A 22664-nucleotide genomic window follows, 5' to 3' on the forward strand; every position below is an offset into this window, starting at 1 on the left:
TCCACTATGCAAGTATCTATTTCAATATAATGTTAATGTCACTGCAAAACTGTCGATAGACGTAGCTGGTAAATGCGTTCTGGCTGTCTACTCCGATTTCAGAGCACTCTCGTCAGTGTGCCAGAGCGCAGAATAACTAAAACATTTACAAACGCTCAACACCCGTTGAATATGGCCAGTATCAGTAAACATTGGCAAATAAAAGCATAATTAGATTGTTGCCAGTTGCAGTCACCAATGCTCTAGACAACATAAAAATCAGCCTAACCAGCTCTGCCAGGGCGAGTAAAATTGTCAGAGTGAGCAGATCTTTCATTAGTGTAAGTGGATGTAAACTCAGCAAAAAAAAGAAACATCCTCTCACTGTCAACTGTGTTTATTTTCAGCTAACTTAACATGTGTAAATATTTGTATGAACATAAGATTCAACAAATGAGACGAACTGAACAAGTCCCACAGACATGTGACTAACAGAAAATGGAGTGGTGTCCCTGAACAGAGGGGGGGGGGTCAAAAATCTAAAGTAACAGTCAGTCTCGGGTGCATTAACCTGTTTGGGACAGGGGGCAGTATTTTCAAGTCTGGATGAAAAGCGTGCTCAAAGTAAACTACCTGCTACTCAGGCCCAGAAGCTAGGATATGCATATAATTAAACAATTTGGATAGAAAACACTAACGTTTCTAAAACTGTTAAAATAATGTTTGTGAGTATAACATAACTTACTTGGCAGGCAATACCCCGAGGACAACCCATCCAGGAAAAAACAAACACTTGAGGTGACTGTTTTCTATTGGTTTGCTATGGGGAACTAGCTTATGAGGCATCTGGTTTCAGTTCCTATGGCTTCCACTAGATGTCAATAGTCTTTAGAAATTGGTTGATGTTTTTCCTTTGAGAAATTAAGAAATACGGCTGTTCAGAATGAGTGTCAAGCCAAGCGTACTCTTTTGTTTGGTGTGCGCTCCACGTTGATTTGATCCACTATTGAACACAGTATATTCCGTCTTAAATTTGATCGATTATTTACGTTTAGGACACCTAAAGTTGGATTAGGAAAGTTGTTTGAAATGTTTGGACCAAGTTTACAGGTAACTTATTAGATAATTAGCCAAGTGTACTCGTTTGTTTGGTGTGCGCTCCACGTTGATTTTATCCACTATTGAACACAGTATATTCAGTCTTAAATTTGATCGATTATTTACGTTTAGGACACCTAAAGTTGGATTAGGAAAGTTGTTTGAAATGTTTGGACCAAGTTTACAGGTAATTTATTAGATAATTTGTAGTCATGTTGGGCGAGTTGGAACCAGTGTTTTTCTGAATCAAACGCGCCAAATAAATTGACATTTTGGGGATAAAAAAAAATAGTTTTTTGAACAAAAGGACCATTTGTGATGTTTCTGGGACATATTGGAGTGCCAACAGAAGATCTTCAAAGGTAAGGCATGAATTACATCGTTATTTCTGACTTTCGTGTCGCACCTGCTTGGTTGAAATATGATTTTCATGTGTTTGTATGGTGGAGTGCTGTCCTCAGATAATTGCATGGAAGCCTTTTTGAAATCTGACACGGTAGCTGGATTAACAAGAAGTTAAGCTTTATTTTGGTGTACTGCACTTGTGCAATTGTCCGCTAGCAGAACGTCTAGCCGTAACAGGTTAACTTCTTTGGGATAGGGGACAGCATTTTCAGTTTTGGATGAATAGCGTGCCCAGAGTAAACTGCCTCCTACTCAGTCCCAGATGCTAATATATGCATATTATTAGTAGTATTGTATAGAAAACACTGAAGTTTCTAAAACCATTTGAATGATGTCTGCGAGTATAACATAACTCAAAATCTGAGAAAAAATCCAAACAGGAAGTGGGAAATCTGAGGCTTGTAGTTTTTTAACTCAGCCCCTATCGAATTCACAGTGGGATATGGGTTATGTTGCTCTTCCTAAGGCTTCCACTAGATGTCAACCGTCTTCAGAACGTTGTTTCAGGCTTCTCCTGTGAAGGGGGGCCGGATGGGAGCTGTTTGACTAAGGGGACTGCCAGCAGCCTTCTGAAATGCTTTACCAAACGCCCTAACAATAGAAGCTGTTTGGACATAAATGGACATTATCGAACAAAGTAAACATTTATATTGTGGATCTGCGATTCCTGGGAGTGCATTCTGATGAAGATCATCAAAGGTAAGTGAATATTTATAATGCTATTTATGACTAATGTTCACTGTGCAACATGGCGGATATTTATTTTGGCTGGTTTGGGCTCTGAGCACCATACTCAAATTATGCTTTTTCCTTAAAGTTTCTTTGAAATCTGACACAGCGGTTGCATTAAGGAGAAGTGTATCTAAAGTTCCATGCATAACACTTGAATTTTCATCAACATTTATGAGTATTTCTGTGAATTCATGTGGCTCTCTGCAATTTCACTGCATGTTTTTGTGTGTGGATTTTTAGGAATTATCTTTGAAAGACAGGGTCCTGAAAAAGAGACGTTTCTTTTTTTGCTGAGTTTAGCTAGCAAGCTAGTCAATGTTAGCTTGAGTGCTTGACTGCTGTTAGGTCAGAATGCTTGGATCAACCCTACTTTTCGGCCAGAGCATCCAGTGTGCACTCCGAGAGCGAAACACTTAATTTACGAATGGACAATCTGACAACAGTTTATTTACACCCAGAGCAAAATCTTGCACACCAGTAGAGGTTGAGCGATTAATCGGAATGGCCGATTAATTAGGGCCGATTTCAAGTTTTCAAAATCGGAAATCGGCATTTTTGGACACTTTTTTTGACACCTCTAATCTTTATTTAACTAGGCAATTCAGTTAAGAACACATTCTTCTTTTCAATGACGGCCTAGGAACGGTGGGTTAACTACCTCGTTCAGGGACAAAATTACAGATTTTTACCTTGTCAGCTCGGGGGATTCAATTTTGCAACCTTACAGTTAATAAGTCCAACGCTCTAACCACCTGATTACATTGCACTCCACGAGGAGACTGCCTGTTACGCGAATGCAGTAATCCAAGGTAAGTTGCTAGCTAGCATTAAACTTCTTATAAAAAACAATCATAATCACTAGTTAACTACACATGGTTGATGATATTACTAGTTTATCTATCCATGCGGTGCGTATCATTGCTCCAATGTGTACCTAACCATAAACATCAATACTTTACTTAAAATCAATACACAGAAGTATATATTTTTAAACCTGCATATTTAGCTAAAAGAAATCCAGGTTAGCAGGCAATATTAACCAGGTGAAATTGTGTCACTTCTCTTGTGTTCATTGCACGCAGAGTCAGTGTATATGCAACAGTTTGGGCTGCCAAATTTGCCCGAATTTTACGTAATTATGACATAACATTGAAGGTTGTGCAATGTAACAGGAATATTTAGACTAATGGATGCCACCCATTAGATAAAATACAGAACGGTTCCGTATATTTTATTTTTATTTCACCTTTATTTAACCAGGTAGGCTAGTTGAGAACAAGTTCTCATTTGCAACTGCGACCTGGCCAAGATAAAGCATAGCAGTGTGAACAGACAACACAGAGTTACACATGGAGTAAGCAATTAACAAGTCAATAACACAGTAGAAATAAAATGGGCAGTCTATATACAATGTGTGCAAAAGGCATGAGGAGGTAGGCGAATAATACAATTTTGCAGATTAACACTGGGGTGATAAAAGATCAGATGGTCATGTACAGGTAGAGATATTGGTGTGCAAAAGAGCAGAAAAGTAAATAAATAAATAAATAAAATTTAAAAAAACAGTATAAAAACAGTATGGGGATGAGGTAGGTGAAAATGGGTGGGCTATTTACCAATAGACTATGTACAGCTGCAGCGATCGGTTAGCTGCTCGGATAGCTGATGTTTGAAGTTGGTGAGGGAGATAAAAGTCTCCAACTTCAGCGATTTTTGCAGTTCATTCCAGTCACAGGCAGCAGAGTACTGGAACGAAAGGCGGCCAAATGAGGTGTTGGCTTTAGGGATGATCAGTGAGATACACCTGCTGGAGCGTGTGCTACGGATGGGTGTTGCCATCGTGACCAGTGAACTGAGATAAGGCGGAGCTTTACCTAGCATGGACTTGTAGATGACCTGGAGCCAGTGGGTCTGGCGACGAATATGTAGCGAGGGCCAGCCGACTAGAGCATACAAGTCGCAGTGGTGGGTGGTATAAGGTGCTTTGGTGACAAAACGGATGGCACTATGATAGACTGCATCCAGTTTGCTGAGTAGAGTGTTGGAAGCCATTTTGTAGATGACATCGCGAAATCGAGGATCGGTAGGATAGTCAGTTTTACTAGGGTAAGCTTGGCGGCGTGAGTGAAGGAGGCTTTGTTGCGGAATAGAAAGCCGACTCTTGATTTGATTTTCGATTGGAGATGTTTGATGTGAGTCTGGAAGGAGAGTTTGCAGTCTAGCCAGACACCTAGGTACTTATAGATGTCCACATATTCAAGGTCGGAACCATCCAGGGTGGTGATGCTAGTCGGGCATGCGGGTGCAGGCAGCGATCGGTTGAAAAGCATGCATTTGGTTTTACTCGCGTTTAAGAGCAGTTGGAGGCCACGGAAGGAGTGCTGTATGGCATTGAAGCTCGTTTGGAGGTTAGATAGCACAGTGTCCAATGACGGGCCGAAAGTATATAGAATGGTGTCGTCTGCGAGAGGTGGATCAGGGAATCGCCCGCAGCAAGAGCAACATCATTGATATATACAGAGAAAAGAGTCGGCCCGAGAATTGAACCCTGTGGCACCCCCATAGAGACTGCCAGAGGACCGGACAGCATGCCCTCCGATTTGACACACTGAACTCTGTCTGCAAAGTAATTGGTGAACCAGGCAAGGCAGTCATCCGAGAAACCGAGGCTACTGAGTCTGCCGATAAGAATATGGTGATTGACAGAGTCGAAAGCCTTGGCGAGGTCGATGAAGACGGCTGCACAGTACTGTCTTTTATCGATAGCGGTTATGATATCGTTTAGTACCTTGAGCGTGGCTGAGGTGCACCCATGACCGGCTCGGAAACCAGATTGCACAGCGGAGAAGGTACGGTGGGATTCGAGATGGTCAGTGACCTGTTTGTTGACTTGGCTTAGAAGACCTTAGATAGGCAGGGCAGGATGGATATAGGTCTATAGCAGTTTGGGTCCAGGGTGTCTCCCCCTTTGAAGAGGGGGATGACTGCGGCAGCTTTCCAATCCTTGGGGATCTCAGACGATATGAAAGAGAGGTTGAACAGGCTGGTAATAGGGGTTGCGACAATGGCGGCAGATAGTTTCAGAAATAGAGGGTCCAGATTGTCAAGCCCAGCTGATTTGTACGGGTCTAGGTTTTGCAGCTCTTTCAGAACATCTGCTATCTGGATTTGGGTAAAGGAGAACCTGGAGAGGCTTGGGCGAGGAGCTGCGGGGGCGGAGCTGTTGGCCGAGGTTGGAGTAGCCAGGCGGAAGGCATGGCCAGCCGTTGAGAAGTGCTTATTGAAGCTTTCGATAATCGTGGATTTATCGGTGGAGACCGTGTTACCTAGCCTCAGTGCAGTGGGCAGCTGGGAGGAGGTACTCTTGTTCTCCATGGACTTCACAGTGTCCCAGAACTTTTTGGAGTTGGAGCTACAGGATGCAAACTTCTGCCTGAAGAAGCTGGCCTTAGCTTTCCTGACTGACTGCGTGTATTGGTTCCTGACTTCCCTGAACAGTTGCATATCACGGGGCTATTCGATGCTATTGCAGTCCGCCACAGGATGTTTTTGTGCTGGTCGAGGGCAGTCAGGTCTGGAGTGAACCAAGGGCTGTATCTGTTCTTGGTTCTGCATTTTTGAACGGAGCATGCTTATCTAAAATGGTGAGGAAGTTACTTTTAAAGAATGACCAGGCATCCTCAACTGACGGGATGAGGTCAATGTCCTTCCAGGATACCCGGGCCAGGTCGATTAGAAAGGCCTGCTCACAGAAGTGTTTTAGGGAGCGTTTGACAGTGATGAGGGGTGGTCGTTTGACTGCGGCTCCGTGGCGGATACAGGCAATGAGGCAGTGATCGCTGAGATCCTGGTTGAAGACAGCGGAGGTGTATTTGGAGGGCCAGTTGGTCAGGATGACGTCTATGAGGGTGCCCTTGTTTACAGAGTTAAGGTTGTACCTGGTGGGTTCCTTGATGATTTGAGTGAGATTGAGGGCATCTAGCTTACATTGTAGGACTGCCGGGGTGTTAAGCATATCCCAGTTTAGGTCACCTAACAGAACAAACTCTGAAGCTAGATGGGGGGCGATCAATTCACAAATGGTGTCCAGGGCACAGCTGGGAGCTGAGGGTGGCCGGTAGCAGGCGGCAACAGTGAGAGACTTATTTCTGGAGAGGGTAATTTTCAAAATTAGTAGTTCGAACTGTTTGGGTATGGACCTGGAAAGTATGACATTACTTTGCAGGCTATCTCTGCAGTAGACTGCAACTCCGCCCCCTTTGGTAGTTCTATCTTGACGGAAGATGTTATAGTTGGGTATGGAAATCTCTGAATTTTTGGTGGCCTTCCTGAGCCAGGATTCATGATGATTCTGATGTTGACATGCATAAAACCAAGGCTTTTTCGATCACAGAAGTCAACAAATGAGGGTACCTGGGGACATGCAGGGCCTGGGTTTACCTCCACATCACCCGCGGAACAGAGAAGGAGTAGTATGAGGGTGCGGCTAAAGGCTATCAAAACTGGTCGCCTAGAGCGTTGGGGGCAGAGGATAAGAGGAGCAGGTTTCTGGGCATGGTAGAATATATTCAGGGCATAATGCACAGACAGGGGTATGGTGGGGTGCGGGTACAGCGGAGGTAAGCCCAGGCACTGGGTGATGATGAGACAGGTTGAATCTCTGGACATGCTGGTTGTAATGGGTGAGGTCACCGCATGTGTGGGAGGTGGGACAAAGGAGGTAACAGGGGTATGCAGAGTGGGTCTAGGGGCTCCATTGTGAACTAAAACAATTATAACTAACCTGAACAACAGTATACAAGGCATATTGACATCTGAGAGAGACATACAGCGAGGCATACAGTAATCACAGGTGTTGAATTTGGAAAGCTAGCTAAAAACAGTAGGCGAGGCTAATCCGCTAGCACAACAAACAGCAGGTAAAATGGCGTTGACTAGGCAACGGGGCCGACAGGTAAGACAAACAAGCAGAAAGGAGTACCGTGATTAATGGACAGTCCAGCGTCGTCAGCTATGTAGCCAAGAGATCAGTGTCCAGGGGGCAGCGGTGGATGGGCAGGGGGCTGGCGAGTGTTATCCAGGTTTTTTTTGTTTTTTTAAACTAACAATGACTAACTAGCTTGTAGCTAGTTAGCTGGTTAGCGTCTGGAGGTTCTTGAGTGTGTCATAAAAATAAGAGTAAAAGTAACAGCGATTCCGTATCACATTGGGTGAGGCAGGTTTCCGGAAGGTATAAACAAATTAAAAATCAAAAAGAGATAGAAAGTAAATGGGGTCAGAGAGTGATTGGGACGCGGTGGTACAGACGGTTAGCAGGCCTGTGCTAACAAGCTAACAGTTCGTAGGCCCGAGCTAGACAAGGTAGCAGTTAGCGGACCGGAGCTTGACAAGCTAGCCGTTAGCAGGCCGAATTAGCAAGCAGGGAGATAGCGAGGCTAGAGAGTTAACCTTTGGGGACGTCGCGATGGGGTGAGTCTGTTTATTTATTCCTCTTCATGCGGTGAGCTGGAGATACAGCGATTCAGAAAGCTCGCGGGCCTTGGCCAGCAGATGGATCTTTGGCGATGTCGCAGCGGAAAAGCCTGTTGAAACCCCTCGGACGATTATGTCGGCGGACCAGTCGTGATGGATCGGCGGGGCTCCGTGTCGGCAGTAGAGGGTCAGTAGAGGGTCCAGGCCAATTGGCAAATTAGGTATTTTTGGACCTCTTCGGGTAGTCGGGAGATGGGCTTAGCTCGAGGCTAGCTCCAGGCTAACTGGTGCTTGCTCTGGGACAGAGACGTTAGCCAGGAGTAGCCACTCGGATTGCAGCTAGCTATTTACGATGATCCGGTATAAAGCTTCAGAGCTTGCGGTAGGAATCCGGAGATGTGGTAGAGAAAAAGCAGTCTGATATGCTTTGGGTAGATGTCGCGCTGGTGTCCTAGTTAGCGTTGAAGACCGCTAGCAGTGGCTAGCTAGTAGCTAGTTAGCGGCTAGCTTCTGGTGAGGGTTCCGATTCTAAAGCATAGAAAAAGCAGATCCGTACCACATTGGGTGATGCGGGTTGCAGGAGAATATATTCAGCCTGTGGTTGGGAAGTGAGATTAAAATATGTACGAAATATATACGGGAAAAAAAAGAGGAAAAAAACTATATTTACACTATACAGGACGGGACAAGACAAAACACACGTCCGACTGCTACGCCATCTTGGATTTAATATATATATATATATATAATATATATATCACTGAAAGAATAAATGTCTTGTTTTCAGGATGATAGTTTCCGTATTTGAACATATTAATGACCGAAGGCTCGCATTTCTGTGTGTTATTATGTTATTATTAAGTCTATGATTTGAGAGCAGTCTGACTTAGCGATGGTAGGCAGCAGCAGGCTCGTAAGCATTCATTCAAACAGTACTTTCGTGAGTTTGCCAGCAGCTGTTTATGACTTAAAACTCCCGAGATTAGGCTGGTGTAACCGATGTGAAATGGTTAGCTAATTAGTGGGGTGCGCTCTAATAGCGTTTCAAACGTCACTCGCTCTGAGACTTGGGAGTGGTTGTTCCCCTTGCTCTGCATGGGTAACGCTGCTTCGAGTGTGGCTGTTGTCGTTGTGTTCCTGGTTTGAGCCCAGGTAGGAGCGAAGAGAGGGACGGAAGCTATACGGTTACACCGGCAATATTAAAGTGCCTATAAGAACATCCAATAGTCACATGTTAATGAAATGCAAATGGTATAGAGAGAAATAGTCCTATAATAACTGCAACCTAAAAAACTTCTTCCCTGGGAATATTGAAGATTCATGTTAAAAGGAACCACCAGCTTTCATATGTTCTCATGTTATGAGCAAGGAACTTAAATGTTAGCTTTCTTACATGGCACATATTGCACTTCCACTTTCTTCTCCAACACTTTGTTTTGGCATTATTTAAACCAGATTGAACATGTTTCATTATTTATTTGAGGCAAAATTGATTTTTATTGATGTATTATATTAAAGATAAAATAAGTGTTCATTCAGTGTTGTTGTAATTGTCATTATTAAAAATAAATTATTATTTTTAAAATCGTCCGATTAATCGGAATCTGCTTTTTTTGGTCCTCCAATAATCGACGTTGAAAATTCATAAATCAGTCGACCTCTACTCCAGATTAAATTTACTAACACACACGTAGTATAAACTAGCCTTTAGTGTTGAAATCTTTTGTTGTTTAGTACATAGCCGCACATGGGAAATGTGCCATTTTGTCAAAAGTGAGGTTACAAGTTTATCAACCTTCAATGCAGAATTACTTTCCCATTGTTCCTCAACTGTAGTGTATGAGATAATATTTTCTAGCTGATTCTCTACTTTTATCCAATGTAAAACACACCATTTCAAGACCGAATCAAGCCGGTCGGTCACAGGTGTGCAAAGCTGTTATGAGACCCAAGAAGACTCACAGCTGTAATTGCTGCCAAAGGTGTTTCTACCATGTACGGACTCATGGGGGCGAGTACTTAGCTAATCAAGGTATATACACTGCTCAAAAAAATGAAGGAAACACTTAAACAACATAATGTAACTCCAAGTCAATCACTCTTCTGTGAAATCAAACTGTCCACTTAGGAAGCAACACTGATTGACAATAAATTTCACATGCTGTTGTGCAAATGGAATAGACAACAGGTGGAAATTATAGGCAATTAGCAAGACACCCCCAATAAAGGACTGGTTCTGCAGGTGATAACAGTTCCTATGCTTCCTGGCTGATGTTTTGGTCACTTTTGAATGCTGGCGGTGCTTTCACTCTGGTAGCATGAGACGGAGCCTACAACACACATAAGTGGCTCAGGTAGTGCAGCTCATCCAGGATGGCACATCAATGCGAGCTGTGGCAAGAAGGTTTGCTGTGTCTGTCAGCGTAGTGTCCAGAGCATGGAGGCGCTACCAGGAGACAGGCCAGTACATCAGGAGACGTGGAGGAGGCCGTAGGAGGGCAAAAACCCAGCAGCAGGACCGCTACCTCCGCCTTTGTGCAAGGAGGAGCAGGAGCACTGCCAGAGCTCTGCAAAATGACCTCCAGCAGGCCACAAATGTGCATGTGTCTGCTCAACCGGTCAGAAACAGACTCCATGAGGGTGGTATGAGGGCCCGACGTCCACAGGTGGGGGTTGTGCTTACAGCCCAACACCATGCAGGACGTTTGGCAAATTCCCCACTGGCGCCCTTTGCTCTTCACAGATGAAAGCAGGTTCACACTGAGCACGTGACAGACGTGACAGAGTCTGGAGACGCCGTGGAGAATGTTCTTCTGCCTGCAACATCCTCCAGCATGACCGGTTTGGCGGTGGGTCAGTCATGGTGTGGGGTGGTATTTCTTTGGGGGGCCGCACCGCCCTCCATGTGCAAGCCAGAGGTAGCCTGACTGCCATTAGGTACCGAGATGAGATCCTCAGACCCCTTGTGAGACCATATGCTGGTGCGGTTGGCCCTGAGTTCCTCCTAATGCAAGACAATGCTAGACCTCATGTGGCTGGAATGTGTCAGCAGTTCCTGCAAGAGGAAGGCATTGATGCTATGGACTGGCCCGCCCGTTCCCCAGACCTGAATCCAATTGAGCACATCTGGGACATCATGTCTCGCTCCATCCACCAACGCCACGCTGCACCACAGACTGTCCAAGAGTTGGCGGATGCTTTAGTCCAGGTCTGGGAGATCCCTCAGGAGACCATCCGCCACCTCATCAGGAGCATGCCCAGGTGTTGTAGGGAGGTCATACAGGCACGTGGAGGCCACACACACTACCGAGCCTCATTTTGACTTGTTTTAAGGACATTACATCAAAGTCGGATCAGCCTGTAGTGTGGTTTTCCACTTTAATTTTGAGTTTGACTCCAAATCCAGACCTCCATGGGTTGATACATTTAATTTCCATTGATAATTTTTGTGTGATTTTGTCAGCACATTCAACTATGTAAAGAAAAAAATATTTCATTCATTCATTCAGATCTAGGATGTGTTATTTTAGTGTTCCCTTAATTTTTTTGAGCAGTGTAGTTTATTTTATTCATTAACCTTAAAAACACATATATAGAGAGAATTGTTTTACTTAGAGAGTAATGTGTAGATCGTTGACAATAAAATACAATTACATCCATTTGAATTCCACTTTGTAACAATCAAATGAAGAAAGACTTTCTATAGGCACTATCTGATACGGTCTGCCCAAAAAGATTTTGGGCAGACCGTACATTTTTACAGTTAAATGACCCTTCTTTATAAATGAAAACAATTGGGGGGGGGGGGGGGGTGCTCTGCCTGGGACCTCCAAATCACTACATCGGACCCAAATATGTTTTTTTATTTGATGCATCGAAATCATATTTATTTTAATTTTAAACCTAACCATTAAGATTTGTTGACAATTTGGACTTTGTGGCTACTATACAAGCTAATTGGAACTTAATTACTGAAGGAGTCCATTGAGCAGGAAGACCAGATGTGCGCGTGCGCAATACAGCGCGAGCGAACCACAGCAAAAATATTACTTAACGGTAAATACAAATGGACAATTGTCCTTATCACAACATACGTCATAACCCGAAGAACAGGTGTGCCCCATACTTTCAAATGTTAACAGCAATTAATCTTTGTGCAAAAGCTCAAAGCAGTTTCTGTAGGATGTGATATCGTGCAATTCGGTCCATGGCAGATAAAGGCTGGAAAATAAATTCAATCATTTTAAAATGAGAAAATTACACCGAAGTCTTTCAGTCTTTGAAAAGTTCGGAGTTAAACAGTGCAAAAACAAAGTATCTGACTCACCAGGGATCTTTCGTATGAATTTGGGACAGCAAAAATGCATAAAAAACGTTTGGAAAACACACAATAACAACTAGCTAGCTGGGACAAACGACACAGAACACTATGCAATGGTGTGGAGTCGCACGTCCCCCACAGCAGCTCGCGCTTTTCAAACTATACCTGAAGATGTGTCTTGGAGATATCTCTCCAACTGCGGAAATGTGAGCTCTGGTAGATCCAGCAAAGCTCCATAACGCTCTAGAAAAGAGCATATCACGGCGTAGCTTGGGCACAAATCGGAGAAACCCGCCGATGGAGCCGAGGCAGCCATCTTTTCCAATGGTGGAGCAGCAGACTCGAAAAGCTCGGAGGACCAATGATTGCCCACAATTCACCGCGAAAAAGAAAATAGCAGCCCAGAGGTCTTTGCGGTAGAAAGTAAAATTACTAATGTAAAGAGTATGCGCGGGGAATGATCCTTCGGTGATAATTTAGGCACTGATGAAGGTGTTAACAGTTTCACATTCTTCCATAGTTAGGCAATTTAGCCCCAAAGAAATACATGGTAAGTCTGCCATACAGTGACTCGGACGCAGCTGCCATTTTGTAGCTTGAATAACTTCTACAATGTGATACACTTGTCAATAGGCAGGCAGTGTATCAATCCATCCACTTATAACGCAACGAACAATCAGTGAGGATAAAAGTACCGGAGCACCATAGAAAATGGCTCAAAAAATGAAAGTCACCCAGTAAAATACTACTTGATTTAGTCTAAAAGTATTTGCTTTTAAATATACTTATGTATCAAAAGTAAACGTATAAATAATTTCAAATTCCTTATAAAAAGCACACCAGATGGCACCGTCTTTTTTTTCTTTTACAGATAGCCAGGGGCATGCTCCAACACTCAGGAATAATTGAAAAACACAGTTTAGTGAGATCAGGGGCAGTAGGGATGTTATCTTGATAAATGTGTGATTTAGGCAATTGTCCTGACCTGCTAAGTATTCAAAATTCAACGAGTACTTTTGGGTGTCAGGGAAAATGTATGGAGCAAAAAGTACATTATTTTCTTTAGGAATGTGGTTAAGTAAAAGTTGTCAAATAAACAGTGAAGTACAGATATCCCAAAAAACGAAGTATTTTTTTAAACTTATTTGTCCGTTGGATGAGTCTCCACAGCAAAAATATCATATTGGGAAAACTATAGAATTATAGATTCAAAGCTTAACCACCATGCAAAGCTGCCTTTCACCCAACTAAAACATGATTTAGAAGTCAATTACCCTGATTTTTCGAATGCAATGAGTGATGGTAAATACTGACACAGGTAATGCAACAAAAGTATGTGGACATCCCTTCAAAATGAGTGGATTTGGCCACTTCAGCCACACCCGTTGCTGACAGGTGTATAAAATCCGGCACAACCACGCACTCTATAGACAAACGTTGGCAGTAGAATGGCCTTACTGAACAGCTCAGTGACTTTCAATATGGCAGTGATAGGATGCCACCTTTCCAACAAGTCAGTTTGTAAAATATCTGCCCTGCCCCCTTCAACTGTAAGTGCTGCTATTTTGAAGTGGAAATGTATAGGAACTGAACCGCCAAGTGCTGAAATGCATAAAAATAGTCTGTCCTCAGTTGCAACACTCCCTACCGAGTTCGAAACGGCCTCTGGAAGCAACATCAGCACAAGAACTGTTCGTCGGGAGCTTCCATGGGAGAGCAGCCGCACACAAGCCTAAGATCACCATGCACAATGCCAAGCTCCGGCTGGAGTGTTATAAAGTTCGCCTCCATTGGACTCTGGAGCAGTGGAAACGAGTTCTCTGGAGTTATGAATCACGCTTCACCATCCGGCAGTCCCGACGGACCAATCTAGGTTTGGTTGATGCCATGAGAACGCTACCTGATCGGAGGCATAATGGTCTGGGGCTGTTTTTTCATGGTTCGGGCTAGGCCCCTTACTTCCAGTGAAGGGAAATCTTAATGCTACAGTATACATTCATACATACTAGATGATTCTGTGCTTACAATGTCTTGGCAACAGTTTGGGGAAGGCCCTTTCCTGTTGCTGCATGACACAGCTCCCATGCACAAAGTGAGGTCCATACAGAAATGGTTTGTTGAGATCGGTGTGGAAGAACTTGACTGGCCTGCACAGAGCCCTGAACTCAACCCCATCGAACACCTTTGGGATGAATTGGATCGACCAACATCAGTGCCTGACCTCACTATTGCTCTTGTTGCTGAATGGAAGCAAGTCCCCACAGCAATATTCCAACATCTAGTGGAAAGCCTTCCCAGAAGAGTGACGGCTGTTGTAGCAGCAAAAGGGGGGACCAACTCCATAATAATACCCATGATTTTGGCATGAGCAGTTGTCCATACTTTGTCATACAAAATGTTCCAGATACATTTTTTTTACATTACTCATGCAATTCACACAGCCACTTATAAATTGCTAACTTTTTAACCACCAGTATGACAAATTAAGTAAAAGTAACAGTTTGGCAATAGGTTGCAACTACATTCTAGATGCTCTGGGGTGGGTATCAAGATACCCAACGTGACTTTAAAAGGCAAAGGCTCCGTTTTAAAGCAAGTATTGTGTAACTTCCCATAGTGAAAGGCAATTTGGTCAAATAATTTCAAAGAAAACATTTACAGACACTTACTATTTAAAAAAATTATTTTTATCAACAATTGAAAAAGGTATTTGGAGAATTTCCAGATGACCTGTTAAATTATTTTTAATAGGGAAAATTAGATCAGACATTTTGCTATCTTTTTAGCACTCCCTTTAGGCTATGCTAACAAAATGCATAGATTTATGTCAACGGGCGACGTGGTGTCTGAAACCAAGCGTCCCTGCCAGCTGTGGGATGCAGACAGACCGAGATAGTAGGAAACAGGGTTTCTGTGTTCAGGGGGAACGACAAAGCAGCACTGTGCAAGCTGTACTGGAACTTATCCTGCCTTTGTAACACTTCGCTAAACCTGCCTTACACTGGGAAAATTGTGACTCTGGTTTGGGGCTCCCTCCTGGTTATGCTGTAGGGACGGGTGTCGCAGGTGCGACGGCAGCGGCCTCCGGCTTGGCTCCCTTCTGCTCTGAGATGGGGGTTGAAGGGACCTGCTCGTCCTTGGGTTCCACGATGCTCACGTGGTCGGGGAGAGGCTTCTTGGGGCCGATCTTACCGCTGGGATCCCAGGGCAGCATGATCTTCACCTTGATCCCCAGCACACCTTTGGACAGGCAGAACAGATTGCACCTCAAATATTTGACACCATTTCACCACTTATCATTTCTGGTCCTTTTCCATAAGATGACAATTCATTTTGATTAGTGTTGTCACTATACAAACCTTGTACTAACGATACCAGGCCAATTATCACAATACCAAGCAGTATTGCGATACCATAGGGGGAAATCAGCAGCCTAGTGTCCTGTTCACCCCCAACAGATGCGTGTTCCCGTTTTCAGGATTCGTACAGACAGTGGCAAGTCAAGTAAGGACTTTCAAGTACTAATATCTATTTTCAAGGACCATCAATTTGTAACAGTTAATATTATGCAATTGTTTCTAGTTGCCACCAGGTGGCAATATATTGCCACAACCTCATGGGGGAAAAAAACAGTATTCATCACTACCTTACAAGTTCTACTAAATAATACGAGATCTGCATGGAGGAATGGGCCAAAATACCAGCAACAGTGTGTGAGAACCTTGTGAAGACTTACAGAAAAGGTTTGACCTCTATCATTGCCAACAAAGGGTATTTAAAAGTATTGAGAAACTTTTATTGACCAAATACTTATTTTCCACCATAATTTGCAAATAAATTCATTAAAAATCCTACAATGCGATTTTCTGGATTTTTTTCTCATTTTGTCTGTCATAGTTGAAGTGTACCTATGATGAAAATTACAGGCCTCTCATCTTTCTAAGTGGGAGAACTTGCACAATTGGTGGCTGACTAAATACTTTTTTGCCCCACTGTAGTTTAGGCTTATATTAGCCCTATATGAAACCTTCCTTTGAAGCACATCTCATGAGTTTCCGACCCTTTTCTTCCTGTGCTAATCAAATTTGCTGTTAAGTTACCAGGTTGTTAGCTAGCTAGGTAAATTGACTGAACGTTGGTTGTTATCAAACCAATAATTTGCGACCCAGGATTAGTTTAAAACGGCCTGCTACATGGTTTGTGAAATGAAATATCACGCGAATCACAATGGAAAGCATTAAAGGCATCTCCGGTAATAAGGGTCATGTTTTTTAACCTTTTTGGCTAGAGACAAGCCATTTTCTATGCCCTCTCTGGCACTCAGAGGCTGCATGACAGTGAAATTATAAAATTTATTCAGACTGGCCTGTGCTCTTGGTTATAACAGGTGATGAATGTATACAATGTGTCAACATTGCTTGCTCTGCCTGCTGCTCCAATGTAACAAATCAAGACTCAGGGTCTGCATCCCCATTTGCCATCAAGGCAAAATTATATTTTAAAAACTGATGGAGGAATAGATGATCATGAAGAGCAGACAGAGGGCACCAGGTGAGTGAGGGCTGGTAGAGGATGCGGCTGGCTGATTACAGCCGCCACACGTGATATGCCCATGAAAGTGATGTATGTTCATGTGCAATAATATCCACAAGAGACTAGAGCCATGGGCTTGCTCCTACCCATCTTTCTGATTTGGTCCTGCTGTACGTACCTACACATACGCTACGGTCACAAGACGCAGGCCTCCTAATTGTCCCTAGAATTTCTAAGCAAACAGCTGGAGGCAGGGCTTTCTCCTATAGAGCGCCATTTTTATGGAATGGTCTGCCTACCCATGTGAGAGACGCAGACTCGGTCTCAACCTTTAAGTCTTTACTGAAGACTCATCTCTTCAGTAGGTCCTATGATTGAGTGTCGTCTGGCCCAAGAGTGTGAAGGTGAACGGAAAGGCACTGGAGCAACAAACCGCCCTTGCTGTCTCTGCCTGTCCGGTTTCCCCTCTTTCCACTGGGATTCTCTGCCTCTAACCCTATTACAGGGGCTGAGTCACTGGCTTACTGGTGCGCTTTCATGCTGTCCCTAGGAGGGGTGCGTCACTTGAGTGGATTGAGTCACTGACGTGATCTTCCTGTCTGGGTTGGCACCCCTCCTTGGGTTGTGCCGTGGCAGAGATCTTTGTGGGATATACTCTGCCTTGTCTCAGGATGGTAAGTTGGTGGTTGAAGATATCCCTCTAGTGGTGTGGGGGCTGTGCTTTGGCAAAGTGGGTGTGGTTATATTCTTCCTGTTTGGCCCTGTCCGGGGGTATCATCGGATGGGGCCACAGTATCTCCTGACCCCTCCTGTCTCAGCCTCCAGTATTTATGCTGCAGTAGTTTGTGTCGGGGGGCTAGGGTCAGTTTGTTAAATCTGGAGGACCTCCTGTCTTATCCGGTGTCCTGTGTGAATTTAAGTATGCTCTCTCTAATTCTCTCTCGGAGGACCTGAGCACTAGGACCATGCCTCAGGACTACCTGGCATGATGATTCCTTGCTGTCGCCAGTCCACCTGGCCGTGCTGCTGCTCCAGTTTCAACTGTTCTGCCTGCGGCTATGGAATCCTAACCTGTTCACCGGACATGCTACCTGTCCCAGACCTGCTGTTTTCAACTCTCTAGAGACAGCAGGAGTGGTAGAGATACTCTTAATGATCGGCTATGAAAAGCCAACTGACATTTACTCCTGAGGTGCTGACTTGCTGCACCCTCTCAACTACTGTGATTATTATTATTATTTGACCATGCTGGTCATTTATGAACATTTGAACATCTTGGCCATGTTCTGTTATAATCTCCACCCGGCACAGCCAGAAGAGGATTGGCCACCCCTCATAGCCTGGTTCCTCTCTAGGTTTCTTCCCAGGTTTTGGCCTTTCTAGGGAGTTTTTCCTAGCCAACGTGCTTCTTCACCTGCATTGCATGCTGTTTGAGGTTTTAGGCTGGGTTTCTGTACAGCACTGAGATCTCAGCTGATGTACAAAGGGCTCTATAAATACATTTTATTTAGAGCCTGTTGCTTAAACGAAACAGACTTCATAACATGTTTATAACAGACGCCAGCAGGTTCTTTAAATCGGTAGGGCTGAAAAATGTGGTAGTATCATGGAACGGTACTACGGTATTCAAACATTTGTGTAACATAAGTATCTACTGTGGTACCGGTATACTGTGCAACACTAGTCTTGACCTGGCCCATCTAATGCCCGATCCACACTATAGGGCCAATCCGAACCATATGGAGATAGAAGAAATGACCCAAGCTCACTGTGTGCATCCCAATAATATCGCCTTTCTCTTGAAGTGTGCATTCATTGCCTACTTTAAAAAAAAACAGAAGAGGGAGTTTCCACCATGTCTTCTAGCAGTCATTTCCTTTCAAATCAGTTAAGGGAAGTAAACAAGCAAGCATTACACACTTTGGGACGAATAAGAGATCATTGGGACATTGGAGCTGCTGGAATGGACAGCAACCATGGTGGATGCGTAAAGAGGACAGTCCAGACAGCTTGGGCCTATAGTGTGAATCAGGCATAAAACCCCAGGGTGACCTCACCTTGACGGAGCAGCACATGGCGGACAGCAGTATCGACGTAGTAGTTAACGGGGTCTCCGCTGTGGATCATGAGGCCATCCACGAACTTCATAGATTTGGCCCTCTGACCCCTGAGCTTTCCAGAGACCACCACCTCGCAACCCTTGGATCCGCTCTCCATGATGAAGCGCAGGACACCATAGCAGGCTCTGAAACACCAAAACAAGCAGAATTAAAACACCATATATTCTTACAAGTCCCAGGTCTTCAACTCTGCCAGACAGTGGCATGAAAAATAATATACAACATATAATCGCAGTCTTGATCTCCTAAACTCTATTCATCCCACCCTTTATAGTAGTGTGGGATCTTCCCGTGTCAACTAACACCTAAAAGAATAACTGAAGTCACAAGAGGTATGCCATACCACTGCATCACTTCACTATCTTTTCAAGGTTTGACAGGATGGGTATTAAGAATGTCCGTTCAAGTACTCATGAAAAATATTCATTTGAGTTTTAAAAAGTGAAAAGGGGCTTAAAGCAAAAAGCTTACAGTACACAACTGGAAACAAAAGATAACATTTTCACAGCACTTGACATACTCCACAAACATCTTAGAGTTTGAAATGTTGCCAGTGCTTATACATTTTACCCGCTAAATAGTTGCATTTAAAAAAATATATAGCAGAGATTGTTTGCCATTGAAATATTTGGGAGGGCCAGTATAGTTGCATCTCCAAATTTAGAGCAGAGTAAAAAAAAAAGAAGATTTTTTTTAAATGAACACAACTTCTCAGGATGAAAAACACTAAGTGTAAACTTAAAACCCCTAAAACCAGACTGAGCATGTAGGAAAGATAAATGGACCATTTAAAAAAATATATATATAATCTTTGAAAACTAACAAACAAAATACAAAACTAGTCAGGGAGAATTGAACATTCCAAAAACAGTTAATTTAGCAGTATTGATTTTGTTAATTATGCTTGATCAAAAGAACACAGCATTAGCCGTAGAAAAATGCATAGAATTGCAACATTTTCTCTCAGCTCCATGGCAAAATGTGTAGAATTGCAGGAAAATTGCTTTAAAGCTGGAGAGAGAAAAATACTCAATCATTAACACTAACTGACAGTTGTGGCTACTTTGCATGATGTATTATTGTCTTTACCTTCTTGTCCTTGTGCCGTTGTCTGTGCCCAATAATGTTTGTACCATGTTGTGTTGCTGCTATGCTATGTTGTCGTCTTAGGTCTCTCTTTATGTAGTGTTGTCTCTTTTCATGGTGTGTTTTGTCCTATATATTTTTATTTAATTTATTTTTAATCCCGTCCCCGCAGGAGGCTTTTGGTAGGTCGTCATTGTAAATAATCATTTGTTCTCAACTGACTTGCCTAGTTAAATAAAAAAGTAACTAATACAAACCTTTAATTAAGTACTAACCATAGTTAGTACGAGAAAACACAGGGGAAAAATCCTCACCTGCGGACAGCCAGACCCCCAAGAAGCTTGTAGCGCAGGGACTCTGCCTGGGCGATGGCGCACAGACCACGAGTAGCAACCTTCTCAGCATACAGCTGATGGCAAGAAAAACAGACAATGGCAGTTATATAACCACACTCACAGTATGTTGCAAACTTTCACAGAGTAGAAAGTGTTTAGGGGACCAGATGACAATGATAGAATTTCTGGTAGTATTTGAGAAGGAATGAGCCACAAGCTAATATTAACTTTATAGTCATCCACCACCCCTAAAATATGATCCTGAAGCAATGAAAACAAAAATGTAGAGACCTATCATGCCCATAACATGACAATGGGTGTCTGAAACCAAGCCTCCCTTACCTCAACACTGCCCTCTGGGAAGCCAAACCTCTTCTGCACCACTGCAGTCAGCTCACGGATACGACGCCCCTTCTCACCAAGAACGTTTTGTGTCCTGGAGAAAGAGTATTTGGTCTGTTGGCACCTCAACAGTTTGAGTCAATTCACTGGCTCTCAACAGCAGTGTTCATTAGCAGTGTTCATTATCAGAAACAACTTTCTTTTTTGGGGGGGGGGGGGGGGGGGGGGGGATTCATCTTGACAGACTACTTTTGAGGTCAAAACATCTGACAGGCATTGATTTGGAGTAGACTGTGCCAGTACACCACTAGTCCTGTGGTTTTGATCTCCAGGTTTTTGGACTCACCTGGTAGCCAGGATGATGATTTCAGTCCTGGTTGGGGTGACACGAACCTCCACACCGGAGTAGCCATCCTCAGCGAGCTCTCTGGTGAGGAACTCGTTCAGTTCAGCTTTGAAGATGCCATCAGCGACAAACTGTAAAAATATGAAGACAGGAGGAGTGTGAGTGAGGTAATCAGCAAGTAATTTAGCAGGGCTCGTTTGAAATACAGTATCCTGGCTGCTCATTGCAACAATCAGTAGACTTACCAAGGACACGTCTAACCAAAGTAAAGATTGGAATGTAACATGTACACTTCGATCACATTAGAAAATACAGTTTAACTCTCCTGGTCGAACCGAGAAAACCCCATCTATCCGGAGGCAACTTATTTTACCGACGCACACATTATCTGGCATCACGGTGACATGTTGTTTTATGGAAAACTGGCATAGTAATATTGTACGAACTAAACTTGCATGGCCAGGAGAATACCCTGCAGGTTGGGGATTGATTGACATTTTGAAGCTGTAGATAAGGTACCAGTGGGTTAGCAAAGTAACTAGTTAACATCTTTAGAAAACTACACTGGTCAATGAAGAATAGATTTAAACACTACAGTATGGGTTCATGAGCGCGTGCTGCCTTTCATGCTAGGTCACCAGCCGTAGCTTTAAAAAATTAACTTCGGAAAATTGTACATCTAATCACAGGACATGTTACCGCAGTAACTAACTTCTTGACTATAAGGGTTTTTTCTATATATGTGAACTGAAATCTCTAAAACTAAAGATAAATCGGTACGAACCTTCCTCTTCTTAGATATTTGCACTGCCATCTTTGGACGTGTCATAGACCGGAAAGACTGTTCCTGCTTCCCGGAAATAACCATATGCTATTGTTTTCATTTAAACGCATGCACATTCCCAGATTCCTCACTGCGTGAGGTAGAATAGCTGAAATACGTACACAATGTAAATGATCTGGAATGTTATACAATTCTATTTCCGTCAAGTAGTGTACGTTTTAGTTTGTATGTTTGTTTTAGCTCTGTTGTCTTTGGTTTTTGCCCCAACACTACACAACAGATTCAAACACAGCTGAAAGTATTTTTTCTAAAACTGACAAACTAAAACGTACGCTACTTGACGGAAATAAATAGAATGGTATAACATTCCAGATCAATTACATTTTGTAGGTATTTAAGCTATTCTACCTAAACACACGCTTAAGGTGTGTTTACTGTGAAAGGAAGACACAAATGTTAGCTAACATGCAGACGTTAGCATGCCACTAGAACAGGAGTGGGTAACTCCAATAAAGGCCCTCGGGGACTGGTGTCACACGTTTTCTCCATCCCTAGCAAACACAGCTGATTAATCAAATTGCATTCTAAACTAAAGATCATGATTAGGTGATTATTGGAGTCAGGTGTGTAAACTGGGGCACCAATCAGGCCCTCGAGGATGGAATTGCCCACCCCTGCACAAGAACGAACTCAACAACAACGGAAGAAAGTTGGATTGTATTAGCTGGCTAGCAACTGTTGGGTTTGTGTGGTCCAAACCTATTTGCATACTGTCAAGGCAGGGATTCACAAACACGTTTTGGCACTACACTGCTAATTCACGAATCAAGGTTTGATCATTTGAATATGTTGTGTAGTGTTGGGGAAAAAAATAAATGCGCACCATTGGTGTTGTTAGAATTGCGTCAATTCGAATCTGGTATGAGGATAAATATGACAATGAGTCACCGATTGTATACTATGTATTAGCTAAGCAATAAGGTAAATGCAATTTTCGTATATACGGGCTCTCTGTCCCACCTCGCAGGGAAAAACAGAGAACTGACTTGTTCCTGACAAAGATATTATAATATACCCTGATGACAGTAGTAGTTCAGGCTTCCGAGCCGGC

General features: G+C 43.3%; 2 protein-coding genes across 2 annotated transcripts in view; both read right to left on the bottom strand.

The window, feature by feature from the left end:
• LOC115105346 (remodeling and spacing factor 1-like) overlaps positions 1 to 12466 on the bottom strand; it is a 39391-nt gene extending 26925 nt beyond the window's left edge. The window contains exon 1 of the mRNA XM_029627281.2: positions 12173 to 12466. Coding sequence (XP_029483141.2) covers positions 12173 to 12323 — 151 coding nt within the window. The 5' untranslated portion in view covers positions 12324 to 12466. The remainder of the gene's footprint in view (positions 1 to 12172) is intronic.
• A 2210-nt stretch (positions 12467 to 14676) lies between these two features.
• LOC115105347 (small ribosomal subunit protein uS3-like) lies at positions 14677 to 21663 on the bottom strand. Its single transcript, XM_029627283.2, has 6 exons — positions 21554 to 21663; positions 20770 to 20900; positions 20424 to 20517; positions 20061 to 20155; positions 18598 to 18785; positions 14677 to 15247 (listed from the first exon to the last, which is right to left on the bottom strand). The coding sequence occupies exons 1-6, from the start codon at positions 21635 to 21637 to the stop codon at positions 15048 to 15050; spliced, it is 792 nt and encodes a 263-aa protein (XP_029483143.1). The 5' UTR covers positions 21638 to 21663; the 3' UTR covers positions 14677 to 15047.
• Positions 21664 to 22664: the final 1001 nt, after the last annotated feature.

The sequence above is a fragment of the Oncorhynchus nerka genome, linkage group LG22 (assembly GCF_034236695.1).
Source record: "Oncorhynchus nerka isolate Pitt River linkage group LG22, Oner_Uvic_2.0, whole genome shotgun sequence".
Lineage (NCBI taxonomy): Eukaryota > Metazoa > Chordata > Actinopteri > Salmoniformes > Salmonidae > Oncorhynchus > Oncorhynchus nerka.